Genomic DNA, 14861 nt, shown 5'->3' with positions numbered 1-14861 from the left:
AGGGATGGATTGCTTTGTGTCATTTCAATTTGATAGAAATCCCGTGAACTTTGGCATTGTACCATACTTTGTCCTCAATTTATCATGATATCACAATAATCCAAGAGTCCAATAATGGGACGCATTCACTCGATCGAGAATTAGATTACATGTAATTTCATTTCTTTTTAATCATTTTCCAATGAATTTACGGTTACGGTATCCTACCATGAAAAAAAAAAAAGCATTCATTCACATCTATTCCAAGTACCTGCTTCCTACCAACAACAATCAATCATATAATATTGACCGCTCGGTTATTGAATCAATCAGAATTAGCGTCAGTTTCTCCATTATTACCTTCACACCACATCCATGGATTGGATCTTCCTCGCACTTAATACCCAACTCTTGCACTTGCAAACTTCCCATCTTTCTCTAATAAACCACCAAGAAACCCAACCACAAAACCTTCTTTCCATCTAACCACTTCGACTCCCTCTCTACCTAATACTATTTACAACAAAACAATACCCTTCCAACATCAGCAAATATGACTACTGAAGTAAGTTCAAATCCCTTTGCTTGCTACCGTGAATCTCTTTCTCGACTTCACTTTTCCCTTGAATTCGTTTCCCCTCCATCGTTTGTCAATATTCCCGAATCTTACCCCCTCCTCTCCCCCCAACTGCCATCCAACAGCATATTCACATTGTTGTCCTGTTTATTTACTCCTCTTCGAACTTTATGCTAATGCTATGATAATTACAGCGTGAAAGGTATGATTCGATTTGTTTCCATGCGGCTCCCAAAAACCTCCTTTGCTTGACGTACGTGGTACTAACGACGACCTTACAGCAAGACTTTCCTTGCTAGGCTCTGCGAGCAAGCTGAACGTTACGATGAGATGGTTACATACATGAAGGAGGTGGCCAAGGTATGCGACTCCCAAATTCACTTGTTTTTCGTTGCAGATTGCGGCGCGACATACAAATACTGATGACGCGTGATGCAGTTGGGCGGGGAACTCACCGTTGACGAACGTAACCTCTTATCTGTCGCCTACAAGAACGTTGTCGGCACCAGACGTGCTTCCTGGCGCATCATCTCCTCGATCGAACAGAAAGAGGAGTCCAAGGGTACCGATAAGCACGTTTCCACCATCCGTGATTACCGTCAAAAGATCGAGACCGAATTGGAGAAGGTTTGCCAAGATGTCCTCGACGTCTTGGATGAGTCCTTGATCCCAAAAGCTGAGTCTGGAGAGTCCAAGGTCTTCTACCACAAGATGTAAGTCTTATCGCTTCACATTTCTTTGCGCCGGATTCCACGGCTTCCTGAGTTTTGGGCTAATGATTGGTACAGGAAGGGAGACTACCACCGTTATTTGGCTGAGTTTGCCTCTGGTGATAAGCGCAAGGTTGCTGCTACTGCTGCTCACGAGGCTTACAAGGTATACATTATCCCAAGTCTATTCATTGAATGACATGATCTAATCATATTAAATAGAACGCCACCGATGTCGCACAAACAGAGTTGACCCCAACCCACCCAATCCGTCTCGGTTTGGCTCTTAACTTCTCTGTATTCTACTACGAGATCTTGAACTCCCCAGACCGTGCATGCCATCTTGCCAAGCAAGCTTTCGATGATGCTATCGCCGAGCTTGATTCGCTTTCCGAGGAGTCTTACCGCGACAGCACTCTTATCATGCAACTTCTCAGAGATAACTTAACCCTCTGGACTTCATCCGACAACGGTGACCCTGAGGCTGCCGCTGCTGGTGATGCACCAAAGGAGGCTGAGAAGGCAGTCGAGCCAGAGACCAAGGCAGATGAGCCAGCTACCGAGGCCGCACCTGCACCTGAATCTTAGATCTCTTAAGTGTTTCGGAATCTCTTCGTCTTCGTTCTTTGATGTTGTTCATCTTCTGGAGTGGCTGGAATATACCTGGCTTGCTGGTGGATTGATTGCAGCATGATGGCTAGGGCATAGGAGTTGATATGAAAAGCAGAATTAGGTGCATATTTGCAAATACTTGCGATTTGTCAAAGGCACCAAGATTTTGTGAATCCTGATGATGAATGTTTTTCTTTTCTGATTGCGATGTTTCCTTGCGGTATTCTCAAGTCAGTTGCTTGTCTTTTAACAAATGGTTACCCTTTTCTCCTCAATTCTCACGAGATAAGGATTCTTGAAGTTTGATCGCACAAGTATCTGCTCGACAGAATGCATATTTTCCTCTCAGAACACACAGTGCCTCTATGGCAGGACAATAGATCGCCCATTCTCGTAATCTCTTTTACAAGTTTTTACACATTGGGGGCTTGCGTACTCTGTGGTTGGCGTGCCTTTTCTGGTCTAGATATCCCTCGGATTTCTTACATCTCAATGTTGTCATAGCGGATAGCCTAACGTACTCACCTAACACTATTTTGTTGTTGTCTCCAAACCAAATGCAATCGCATGATAGGAACTGTTTTTTTTTAATTCCTTGTTGAATGAATCGTGTACATAAGGATTTTCGTGAACGTCAATGGTGATTGTGAGTTGTGATTTATAGTTGTACTCAGTTTTTGTGTTTTTACTTGACAGTAAGTAGTATACGACGAGGCTGTATGTTCTTATGCATTTTTATGAAACTCCCCTTCGAATCATTTCCTGTTCCGTTGCTCAAATGGACTATGGTGAGAGGCCTGAGAAATCATTCTGATATTAACTTGTCTATTATGCTTTCTCCTTGAAGAGAGATAGGTTTGCCCGTGGGCTTGGAGAGAATACAGTGACGGTCTGTGGGAGGATTTGGTAATCGAGGAAAGATGAATGAGTAAAGATGAAGGGGGTGACGGTTTTGAGGGAGAAGAAAGTGGAGGTGGTGGATGGGCAGAGTATAAAGCTATGGAAGAGAGTTTGGAGAAAGAAGGGGGAGGAAATCTAGAGAAATTAGAAACCTCTCTATTCTACCTAGGTATTGCTTCTCGTTTGTACGGCTTTGACTGAGGGATTCATTGTGGCATTGAAAGCAAAGATCAATTCAGCCTGTCTCTCATGAACAGTCACTCAAGTACCAGATCTAAAGTGTTACCCTTACATGAATCATAACAACACATACTAGAACGTTAAGACCGGTCCTAGAACCCAATGAAGTTTAAAGTGTGAATGAAACAAATGAAACAATCTTGTCTCGAATGAGATGGGAAGTAGGGCGGAAAATCATCCAGATTCTGTTTCCTGACGGTTATGTATCACGGGAAATGTGAATAATGGCTCTTCAACTTAACAATATGGCATATTTGTTGAATTTAATTAGTTTCTTCACCATTAGATATTGAAATAATGGGTTTCTTAATTATCCAATCAATATGGAAAAAGGGGTTGTAGTCTTTGGTTTGACTTAGGTGGTCAGTATAAATGCCTCGAATTGAAGGCCAAAATGATAGCATACCACGTGATTATCTTCCTTCGGCGTGGATCTCAAGGCAGATTTGACGCGCACAAGAAGTTGGAAGGCGCGGATGAATTCGTAACGCTTTCATTTCACCTATTTCAAATAATGCGAAATTCGTTTTCTTGCTTTCTTTCTGCTTCACGATAACCATCTTATTTTAAAAAAGAAATCTACATTCTTTCACGATTTCAAATTCCATAGACCGAGAGAGTACACCTACAGAGGATTGGAACCTTACTTAAGCTTGAGATAACATCAATATGGCGACAACCACCGAAGCTAGAGAACTGGAACTCGTGGGGAAAGTGGAAATGCGAATTGCGCTGGCGAAAGATGATAAACTTGAAGCGATATTGAAACCGTATTTGCCACCGTTGCTTCTCAAACTTGCGAGTGAACATCAGAATGTTAGGAATAAGGTATGTGGTTTATTTGAAGTTGTTTCTGTTGAATTTGGTTAGGGAATTGAGTTTTGGAGGGGCGGAAAAGAATGGGGAGGGGAGACTGTTGATATTGCTGTGGTTTTTGATTCCTTTGAGGAAGCCTCTGGTCGGGAGGATGGTGGGGAGGGCGGGTGAAGGATAGAGGAAAGCTTCTCTCTCAATAGTCCTATTACTCTTAATATTATATCTTCAAATATTCTACCTCCGCCGTAGTAGCTCCCGGAGGGCCAGCGAAGCGCCATATAATCTATTGCTAATGAAATTGCCTGCTAATTTGGTTGTCATAGGTCATTTCAACATGTCAACATATCAAAATTCGCCTTGCTGGTAACAAGTTAGGAATTCACGCTCGATATTCTTGAAAATTTACTGATTAGTTTTGCAGGGACATTGTATTACCCGTGGCAGCTCTTTTAAAGCAATATAAAGAACACCCAGAATCATCAATGTTACGACATTTTGATCTCATGTTTATTCAACAAAGCGTGGGCAAACTCTCTTCCAAGGTAAGTGATGATTTATAAAATCTCGGCGGATCATTTGATCTAATTTGTCGTCAGGACCAAATGGATTTAATTCCAACATTAATACATGGGTTGGCTCAAGATGCTGAGAAGCCAACTTGTGCTACTATTTTTAATCTGTTTCTTCGTCTCTTACCGCAACTCAAAGTACCTTCTCGTGGAAGTAAAGAAGATACAGAATTGAGGCACCAGCTTGGTCTTGATGAACACCAAGAAGATTCAAAATTTATAGCATCGTGGTTTGGAAAGCTTGTACTACTATCTATTGTACGAGCAGCGCCATCTGGAGTGACTTGCCCAGGACTTACCGTCAAAGAATACGAATTCTTAACACTCAACGGGAAACAAGAAGCATGGGATCCAACCTCAAATGAAGGATTGAATCTCACCCAAACAAAAATCACAGTCCTAAGTTTTCTCGCTTCTGGTGCTTTTACAGATGAGGAGAGATTCTTGCCTGCATTATTCGCGTCTGCTGACACCAACTCTCGTATTTCGAGCATTGGTGATGACCTAGTAAAGCGTTCAAGTGTTTCATTGGAAGATGCTGAAATTGTACGCAATTTGCTAGACATCTATTTTAGTCTCAAACCCGCGTTAAAGACGAGGGTGCTTGTACTCTTAACGAAGTCCGCAATTTCAACTACCTTTCCTACTGATATCGTCAAAATTGTGCAAGATGGAGTTCAACCTGATGATAACACAAATCTCCCTGCACCAGGTTTAGAAACTATTAAATTTCGAAATGCATTGTTCAATTATATGAATTGGGTATCTCGCATGGGATCCATTCATGATCTCAGTCAAGTTGCACCACAGCTTGTCGGATTCTTAAGAACTTATATCGAAGATCAAGGATGGCCGATACCTCATGAGAGATCTTCCGACGCAGCTTCTTTACGAGCTTTAGCTTATGAAACCCTTGGTTCGCTTGCGAAGACTACACCATCTATTGTTGTTGAAGAGGATCTTTCTTTGATTCGTTGGCTTTTTCGATCACTCACAGAAGAAGGTTCATCTGATGATATCTTTGTGAGCATAGAAGGAGCATTAGCGAGTTTATTGAGTACGTTCAAAGCACCTTTATCTTCAAATCTTCGAGATGAACTTAGATTGTTGCTCCTCAAATATATGACACTCAAGGAAGAGGGCGAAATCGTCAGAAGTGCTCGTTTTGCAACTGTTCGTTGGGCAAATCGATGCTTAGAGTATAGTGATATTGTAGCTCGTTGGATTGATATCCTTGCATTAAGTGCACGCACAGATGAGCGTAGTGATGTTATAGAAGAAGGAGCAAAAGGTTTGGTAAGTTTATCCATATTGACATTCCAACAGTCCGAATTGTAGCTTGATGAAGAAACGTTCTTGAATCTGTAAACTATCTCAAATAGGTCCAGATTATAGAATCGTTCTTGGAGTCTTAAAGCTTTTCGAACATTACAAGTTTTCTTTGAGCTACAATCTAGGCTATCGAAAACTACTCGCTTGGAACTCAGACTGATTTTATCCAGGATCCATATTGGTATCGACTTCTTAATTCAACCAGCGCTTCTGTCGAATGTCCACTCCCTGAATGGAACGAGATGATTAAAGTCTTTTTCGGTACTCAAGCATTAGTCGAGAACTCCAATATTGCCAACGCCATGAAAACTGGGATGGAAGTCGATAGCGTGTCTGTATTTGGAAATTTCTCCGGTGCAAGAATTAATGCTTTTCCAGCAGCTATAAACTATTGTAGGAGAATTTTGTTGTTACGTGCTCTGGAAAAGACTGAAACACCCCTTGGAATCGACGCAGACTGGGAACGTCAATTAGATGTACTTTTTCGCTCCGACAAAATTTCAAGGAAAGCCATGAAAGACCATATCACGACTATTGATCAGGACGCATTATACACCTATCTTTCAGCTGCTTTTGAGGGTATGCTACGCAATGATGGAAATGGATTAGGCGAATGCGGCAAATGTTTCGTAGAAATAGCTTCAATCACGCCAAAGGATGTTATTGGTCGACTGGCAGAGAGATCTATTGAGCTTCTTCCATGTATTAGATCCAACAACGTTGCAACTAGATTCCTTGCAGCTCAAGCTATTGGTATCCTCGCATCTCATCCAGATAGAGATGAAGTTTCTCTCAAGAAACTCATCGAGACACTGATGACTGACGTACAAATCTGGTCAACGGCTGTGGGTGCTGATGCGAATAAGGTACACGGATCGATTCTTGCACTTGGTTATATGTTGAGTAGATCATCCTATTATGGACGTGACAGCTTTATTCAAGGAGAAATTGTAGGAGAAGTTCTCGCACAATTCCTGACTATAATCGAAGGTGTAAAAGACGCATCAACGAGAGAAGCTGTGCTGAACGCTATTGGTCAGACGAGTGCATCTGGAGTTCTGACGACAGAAATTGTAGAGAAATCGTCTCTCAAAATCGACGGTCTTGTTAAACTTCTACTTGCTGAGTCCAAGAAAGCAAATGAGAAGGCAATGTCAACTCTGGGTCGCCTTTCCATTATATTCGACGAGCCTGATACTTCCACGGAAGACAGTCCGCTCCATACTATCATTAAAGGTCTTTATGATTTGTATGAGTTAAAGCAACCTGAAATTCATTTCACTATTGGTGAAGCTCTCAGTTGCGTTGGTGCTTGTTGGGACTCGGAGGTCTTACAAATCAGCTTGGATGTTGATGCTGGATATACCGGACGTCCTAAACGATCGCATACATTCGAGAAGATTCTTGAAAAGCTTTTACAAGACTGTAAAACCACGAAGCCATCACTCAAAAAAGCATCTGGTATCTGGCTCTTCTGTTTAATTCAATACAGTGGACATTTGGAGCAAATTCAAGCGCGACTACGTGAATGCCAAGCTGCATTCATGGGATTGCTTTCGGCACGCGAAGAAATCGTACAAGAAACTGCTTCTCGAGGCTTAAGTCTTGTTTATGAACAAGGTGATAAAGAACTCAGAGAAAGACTTGTCAAGGATCTTGTGGCAAGCTTTACTGGTACCAGCACTCAAATTAAGGTTCATGAAGAAACTGAATTGTTTGAGCCTGGTGCACTTCCTACTGGCGAGGGCAAATCTATCACTTCATACAAGGATATCGTTAGTCTTGCCAATGAGGTTGGCGATCAAAGTTTGGTGTACAAATTTATGTCTCTTGCTACAAATGCGGCTACTTGGTCTACTAGAGCAGCATTTGGTCGGTAAGTGATTGATTTTTTCATGTTGAACTTTAGATCGTTCGCTAATCTTTGATTTGTAGGTTTGGTTTGAGTAACATTCTCTCCGAGTCTGAGATTGATCCCAAGTTATACCCAAAGTTGTACCGATATCGATTTGATCCAAATCCTAATGTACAGCGGTCCATGAATGATATTTGGAGTGCACTCGTCAAAGACTCAAATGCTACTGTTAATCAATATTTTGATGAGATTATTACAGACTTATTGAAAAGTATTTTAGGAAAAGAATGGCGAACAAGAGAAGCAAGTTGTGCTGCCATTGCTGATTTAGTACAAGGTAGAGATTTCGAAAAGTATGAAAAATATCTTCATGATATTTGGCATGTGGCTTTCAAAGTTCTGGATGATATTAAGGGATCCGTGAGAAAGGCGGCTTTGTCTCTTAGGTATGTGTTGTATTTGTTTTTTTGTATTCTGAGATGTCTGATGATCTTTGGATGTCTTGCCTTATATTCTGTGTTCTCTCTCTCTCTCTCATCTCTAGAGTTGGAAGCGCTGCTCTATATACTTGCCTCTCTGGAATCCTTCCTTGATAGACATCTACTGACTTCCGATTTCTAGTATGGCTCTCACTGGTATTCTTGTCCGACAAGTAGAAGCAGGTACATCTTCAAAGCATGCACAAGCAATGTTGAAAGATGTGTTACCATTTTTACTTTCAGATCAAGGCCTAGAAAGTTCGGCCGAAGAAGTTCGAACATTCGCAACCATTACCGTGCTCAAACTTATCAAGAGTGGTGGTAAAGCACTTTTGCCATTTGTACCCAATCTCGTTGAGCGACTCTTGGGTCTTTTGAGTACTATGGAAATGGAAGGCGTTGACTATCTATACCTACGTGCCGCTCATTACAATCTCACCGAAGAGAAAATTGATAGTGCCCGCACGAATGCTGTTACTCAATCTCCCCTCATGGAAGCTATCGAACGTTGCCTTGATATAATCGACGAACCTACCATGAAAGAATTTGTTCCTCACCTCGAGAACGTCATCAAGACCACTGTCGGTATGCCATCCAAGGTTGGTTGCGGCGGTGTTCTTGTCAGTCTAGCGACTCGTCATAGCGTTACCTTTCGCCCTCACGCCGACCACTTTCTTAAAATCCTTGAGAAATCTGTCCTTGATCGTAATAATGCTGTCAGCGCATCTTACGCCCGTGCAGCTGGCTATGTTTCTCGATTGGCATCTGATAAAGCACTTCTTAGGCTTCTCACTTATTCACAAGACCTCTACTTCAATGCCGAAGATGAAATTCGCCGTCAAGTATCATCAGATTTGATTTATGCCATTTCCAAATTCGCCACTGATCATTTTAACTCTTTGGCTTCCGATTTCCGTAAGTTTCAACAATTCTTTAATATTGGAATTTATCCGACATTCAGCTCAGGTCGAATGTTCAATACAAAACTGAATCAGACGCTGACTTCAAATATTATAGTTCCCTTTGTCTTCTTCGCTAAGCATGATTTCGACGATGCGACTAAGAAGCAATTTGAGAAAACTTGGGATGAAAATGTAGGCGGAAGCAGAGCAGTCTTATTGTATACAAGAGAAATCAATGAGTTAGTGCTCAAATATATTGATTCTCCTAAATGGACTATCAAACATACAGCTGCTCTAACTATAGCCGACGTTGTCAAATCTACAACTTCAACCACATCGCCGACAATTCCTGCCGAAACATCTGCTCTCATTTGGCCTGCTCTCGAAAAGGCTCTTGCACTCAAAACTTTTGCGGGCAAGGAAATTGTACTGGCTAGTTTTGTGAAATTCGCAAAGGCATCTACTGCATTCTTAGATGCTGAATCTAGTATCGCAGCTCAGACAAAGAAGATTGCAATCAGAGAAGCTAAACGTAATAACGACATCTATCGACCATTCGCTTTTACAGAACTAGGAAAATATGCAGAAACGAGAACAGAAGTAGATATGTGGGATGAGATATATAATATCATCGCCCCTATGTTAGAAGATTTGGGCGGTGAAGATCATATGGATACAAGTACAACTACTTCGACTTCTGATTCTAGGAAGAAAGATGGAGTTAGCAAGGGAGGAGAATCCACGGAATCGGAAACGATAACTGCGGGCATCGAAGCTTTGTTTCGAGGAATCAATATTAAACATCTCGATCCATCACCTCTTACTCGTCTTCCAAAGCTCATCGAAACACTGACTCCCCTTCTCAAATCACCTCTCATGACCATAACTACGCGCGCAACACTTTACGAACGTATCAAAGTGTTGTTTGATGGATTGAGAAAGAGAACTCATGCACAAAAGGAAAATAACTACAAAATGTGTGTGCAATTTTTTGAGGTACTGGAATTGGCTAGTGGAGCCGGAAGCGAGGGAATTAGAATTAAGAGGGGAGAAGCGGCGGAGATGATTGTAGAGGCGTGGAAGGCGGGAGTTTTTGGTATGTGGAGTGAGGGGAGCGACGAGGTGAGGGGTGAGATGATGAAGGGGATGAGTGAGGCGTTGGAGGGGGAAAGAAATGAGAGTGTCAAGGTTGTTTTTGGGAGAGTGAAGAAGTTGCTGGAGGAGTAGGGTTGGGAAAGTTCATGTTGATGATTTGGTAGGAGTAGGGGTACGGGTACGCATACGGGTGATGTATGGGGGGATAAGTAGGTAGTTAGGCAAATGCATAGCGAAGTAAATATAGCTCGAGTGGATTTTTATTCCTAGCATGGTAGAAGAAAAATTGATTTATTGATTGTTATAGACGATGGAACTCGGGATATTATGAGATTGCATAATATTCTTTTGTAAGTTGAATGTCTCAATTGATAAACTATACGTTGCCACTGCTTAGTTGGTCGAAACCACTGTTCCTCCTATCTGTATATCGTACTCGTGAAAGAATATCTGTACTCCAGTGGTTGATGCATGTGCAAGACATCTTTTGGTGGTATATTGAGGGTAATGCTGTTGTTACAAGTAGGTAGGTAAGTAGAGTTTCGCATGATTTCATGCATGGTTTTGAAATTTGAATGGAATTTTTCATGCATGCATTGTATCAATAAATCGAGGATTTCAATGGCTCGGCATATATATAGAATTATAGATGCATCATCAGATGGAGTGACGACAGGCAGTGTATGGAGATGAGATGAGATGAGATATTTTTGGCCTTTCTAAGGCTTTGGATTGATTGATAACTGGGTATTTGAGGGTGCTTGGGAGATTTGGGGGTTTGGGTGGGATTACTTTTTATATGGTTTGAGATTTTGAAATGGGTGGGTGAGTGGGTGAGTGGGTTGTTGATTTTGGAAGATTTGTTTTGTGTATACGTATACGTGTTGGATTGGTTTGTTGGTTGATTGGTTGATTGGTTGATTGGTTGATTGGTTGATTGGTTGATTGGTTGATTGGTTGATTGGTTGGTTGATTGGTTGATTGGTTGGTTGATTGGTTGGTTGGTTGAAGCGATGTCTTGATTCATTCTGCATTTCTGCTCTATGATATATGGATATAGGTATTAGGTATTAGGTATTAGGTATTGGGAGAAGCTTAGGCTTTGAGAATACATGAAATGAGATGAGATGAGATGGGATTGGATTGAGAAGGGGGGGGTTTGATGGAATAAGAAGATGAGGTTAGTTTTAGGTATGGTTGTTTACGAGATAGCTCGTTATATATAGTATTAGAAGCTATGCTATGGGGTTTATTTGAAGTACAATTGTGCGCGAATATTTGTGAGGGAGGTTGATTTGCGGACTTTGTAATAGAAAGTTTGTGGTGCTTTGATGCATACCTACGGTGTCTCGAGAACGATTGTAAAGTTCGACGAGAATTTTTTGGAAGTGAGAAGGAAGTTTGAAAATGGGTTATGTCTAGGTATCTAATGTGTGAGTTTCGTGGTTCTTTCTTCTTCTCCTTATATTTCAATAATTTTGTTTTCTGCTGAATTCGTTTGTTCTGGTAGTTCTCTGGAGCACGTGTCACTGTCCCCTTTTGTGATAATCAAGTGAAGTGAGTTGTACTTGATTTCGCGTCCAGGCGTGGAGACGGGAGTGTTCGCTTACGGCATGAGTAGCAATAAAACTCCGATTGAATAACGTCAGTTGAAGAAAGGGAGTTCACAGAATATTCCAGCTCGCGATATTTGCTCTATTTAATACTACAAAACAATTGTCAATAAACTGTTGTGTTTCGCTGCGCCTAAAGTTAGTGGTTGTCGCGGCCATGACCTAACTTGAATCGTGGAATTTTCGCGCCATTAGCGCTCAAAAGGGGTCTAGGGACCAGGAGCCCCAAAAGTCAAAACCTGTGAATAGAATAATAATATCTTAGGCCTCCAAGAAGCGATTAATCGTTGCCTGTAGCATGACCCCGATGATTGCCCAGAGGCCAACACAACGGCCACTTAAGGACATGTGTTGATTGCTTCACCATATTTCAGTCCAAGAAATGGATAATCTCCAATATAACTTGCTTCGCCATGCATCAATTCATCGAAACCAAACTCTAGGCCAGGCCATAACATATGCTTATACATGAGTGGTGTTTTTGAACATGACCCAATTGGTAACCTCAACCCTGCTTCAACTACATGATGAGTTGCCTCCGGTCTCCAAATTTCTGCTTTATGGCATGTTTTTAGTAATAGATTGCAATAGAGACCAGGTCATCACGAGTTATTTGACATCAATATTGGTTTCAACGGGAAACTTTAGTTGGAATTTATGGTTGGGATGACCGGGTGTGTATGATGTGTATGAGTATATATGTACTGAAGTATCTTGCATAGTTGATATTATTCCATATACAACACACTCAATATAATCACCAGCTCAATCATCATCTTGATAAACAAATCTAAAGCATCAAAGTAACAACATTATCAAGGTTGTTTTTCAAATCTTCCCTATACTGCCACAACAACATAACATCTATCACACAACCTAGTCTCCTTTATAGCAGCAAACCATCATGCCTTCTGGACTTCTTGGCTTAACTGCCGAGATTATCGCAACTAAAGGTGATCCAAAACTCAAACAACTAAGAGACCAGAGGAAGGAACTGGAGGAGCAAGAAGCAAAAAGAAGAGAAAAATTAGAAAAGGCGAAGAAGGACAAGTCAAAAAGTTTCAAGCTTACCCGAAAATCAACAATTGATCAAAAAACAGGGGAAAAGAAAGATAGTATAGGGTATCTTTACAAGGATAACAAGGGAAGAGAAGTTCGCCACGGTAATGATGGCAACGGTGATGAGGAATACCATGACGATGAGTATCGTGATTTCGATGCTAGCCGGAGAGTTGAACTAAGACAAGATGATAGATCAAGACGAGATGATGAATCAAGCCACGGTGGTGGATCAAGACGAGATGGTGAATCAAGACGAGATGGTGAATCAAGACGAGATGGTGAATCAAGACGAGATGGTGAATCAAGCCACGGTGGTGGATCAAGACGAGATGGTGAATCAAGACGAGATGGTGAATCAAGCCACGGTGGTGGATCAAGACGAGATGGTGAATCAAGCCACGGTGGTGGATCAAGACGAGATGGTGAATCAAGCCACGGTGGTGGATCAAGACGAGATGATAGATCAAGACGAGATGATAGATCAAGGCGAGATGTGTCACCATCAGAACGGACAGAGAAGAGTTCGTGGACAGGACATCGATCAGATCTAACGTTACGGCAATCTGATGTAGGTAGAAGTAGCAGATCAGGCAAAACATCAAAGACTAAGGATAAGGAGTAAGTTATAGCCCCCCGTACCATTTGACAATCTATATTGGTTGCGTTGAACTTCACGAAGACTAATATTCATGTGATAGGCCTGCCGATATAGAAAGAAGAAGGAAAGAAGAATTTGAAGAGGCCTTAAGGCGCATGGAACCTGATCCCGACCTTGAAGAATATGCGGAATCTATACTGCCGCCGCCACCAAGTGTTACATCCAAAATCGTACTCGATCCCACAAAGGAAGGTAGAAATATCGGTATTGTCAAGGATAGACACGACCCTAAGCGGAACGGCCAAACCTCAAACAGTAGTCAACCACGTGAGGATCCTGGGAGACGCAAGATAGAAGATAGTATTAGAAGAGCTGAGCCTCCCTCGACAATCAGGAAAAGTGATACTCGTTCCGAGAGACCCGAGAAACGCGAGAAAGACAGAAATGGTGATTCTCGTTCCGAGAGACACGAGAAACGCGAGAGACACAGTGAAAAGACTGGGCCTCCCTCAACAGCCAGGGAAAGTGATACGCGTTCCGAGAGACTCGAGAAACGCGAGAAAGACAGAAATGGTGATTCTCGTTCCGAGAGACCCGAGAAACGCGAGAAAGACAGAAATGGTGATTCTCGTTCCGAGAGACCCGAGAAACGCGAGAAAGACAGAAGTGGTGGTTCTCGTTCCGAGAGACACGAGAAACGCGAGAAAGACAGAGGTGCTCGTTCCGAGAAAAGTAGCAAAACAAGTTCTTCGTCAAGAAGTTCAAAGTCAGAAGCTACACATCAGAGTAGTCAGTATGATGAGGAATCTGATTCCGGAAACGAAACTGAGGTTCCAAGGCCACCTAAATCTAGTCACAAGCGTTCACATAGGTCTCACAGATCCAATTCCAGGGACAGGTCCCCCAGTAGAGCGAGTCAAATAAGTAGAAAAACAGACAGGAGAATGATAGAAGCGCCAGAAGATGATGGTAGGTTCTATTATGAGTGATTGAGCCGTATCGCGGTCCAGAAGGAGAAAACAAAAAAATAGGTGGATTTGGTGTTTGAGGATTCGTTATGGAGTTTGAGAGTTTGGCGTTTTGCTTTAAAAATTAGAAAAATAGATGGTAACTTGGGTTCTATATTGAGTATTATTGAATGTGAGATGCTTCACTTGACATTAATTGTGATCCCCTCAAATACGGATACGATCTTATTAGTTTGAATACAGAACAAAAAAGCGTCTTGCTTTTAAGTCATCTTATTGTTTAGTTGAATCTGAGATTTTGTGTATCTATTTCTAGGATTTTCAATATACAGAACGAAAAAGCATCCTGCTTTCGAGACCATTCATTGTCTGTCCTCAATCTGATACTTCATATATCTATTATCACTTCCTCCATTACAATGTATGGATGGATTTTAGACTATGATCGGATTTCAAACTATGAGTTGATTTCAGAGATTGATCTGTCATTTTATAGGGAATACAACAGATAAGACGAATATAGAAGAATTATTCGTAGTATATATCGTGTTGAA

General features: G+C 41.6%; 3 protein-coding genes across 3 annotated transcripts; all 3 read left to right on the top strand.

The window, feature by feature from the left end:
• Nucleotides 1-532: 532 nt before the first annotated feature.
• EAE98_005419 (uncharacterized protein) lies at nucleotides 533-1854 on the top strand (the record flags this gene model as incomplete). The annotated part of the gene is made up of 6 exons (XM_038953041.1): nucleotides 533-544; nucleotides 751-758; nucleotides 838-916; nucleotides 995-1269; nucleotides 1345-1432; nucleotides 1489-1854. The coding sequence occupies 6 exons, from the start codon at nucleotides 533-535 to the stop codon at nucleotides 1852-1854; spliced, it is 828 nt and encodes a 275-aa protein (XP_038810883.1).
• A 1833-nt stretch (nucleotides 1855-3687) lies between these two features.
• On the top strand, nucleotides 3688-10198 carry EAE98_005418 (uncharacterized protein; the record flags this gene model as incomplete). The annotated part of the gene is made up of 8 exons (XM_038953040.1): nucleotides 3688-3846; nucleotides 4158-4204; nucleotides 4256-4376; nucleotides 4431-5699; nucleotides 5906-7611; nucleotides 7671-8036; nucleotides 8212-8984; nucleotides 9087-10198. The coding sequence occupies 8 exons, from the start codon at nucleotides 3688-3690 to the stop codon at nucleotides 10196-10198; spliced, it is 5553 nt and encodes a 1850-aa protein (XP_038810882.1).
• Nucleotides 10199-12583: 2385 nt separating this feature from the next.
• Nucleotides 12584-14328, top strand: EAE98_005417 (uncharacterized protein; the record flags this gene model as incomplete). Its single annotated transcript, XM_038953039.1, has 2 exons — nucleotides 12584-13359; nucleotides 13440-14328. The coding sequence occupies 2 exons, from the start codon at nucleotides 12584-12586 to the stop codon at nucleotides 14326-14328; spliced, it is 1665 nt and encodes a 554-aa protein (XP_038810881.1).
• Nucleotides 14329-14861: the final 533 nt, after the last annotated feature.

This window comes from Botrytis deweyae (genome assembly GCF_014898535.1).
Source record: "Botrytis deweyae strain B1 chromosome Unknown BDEW_010, whole genome shotgun sequence".
NCBI lineage: Eukaryota > Fungi > Ascomycota > Leotiomycetes > Helotiales > Sclerotiniaceae > Botrytis > Botrytis deweyae.
The sequence above is the reverse complement of the archived record's forward strand: the minus strand, read 5'-3'. Positions and strand labels throughout refer to the sequence as shown.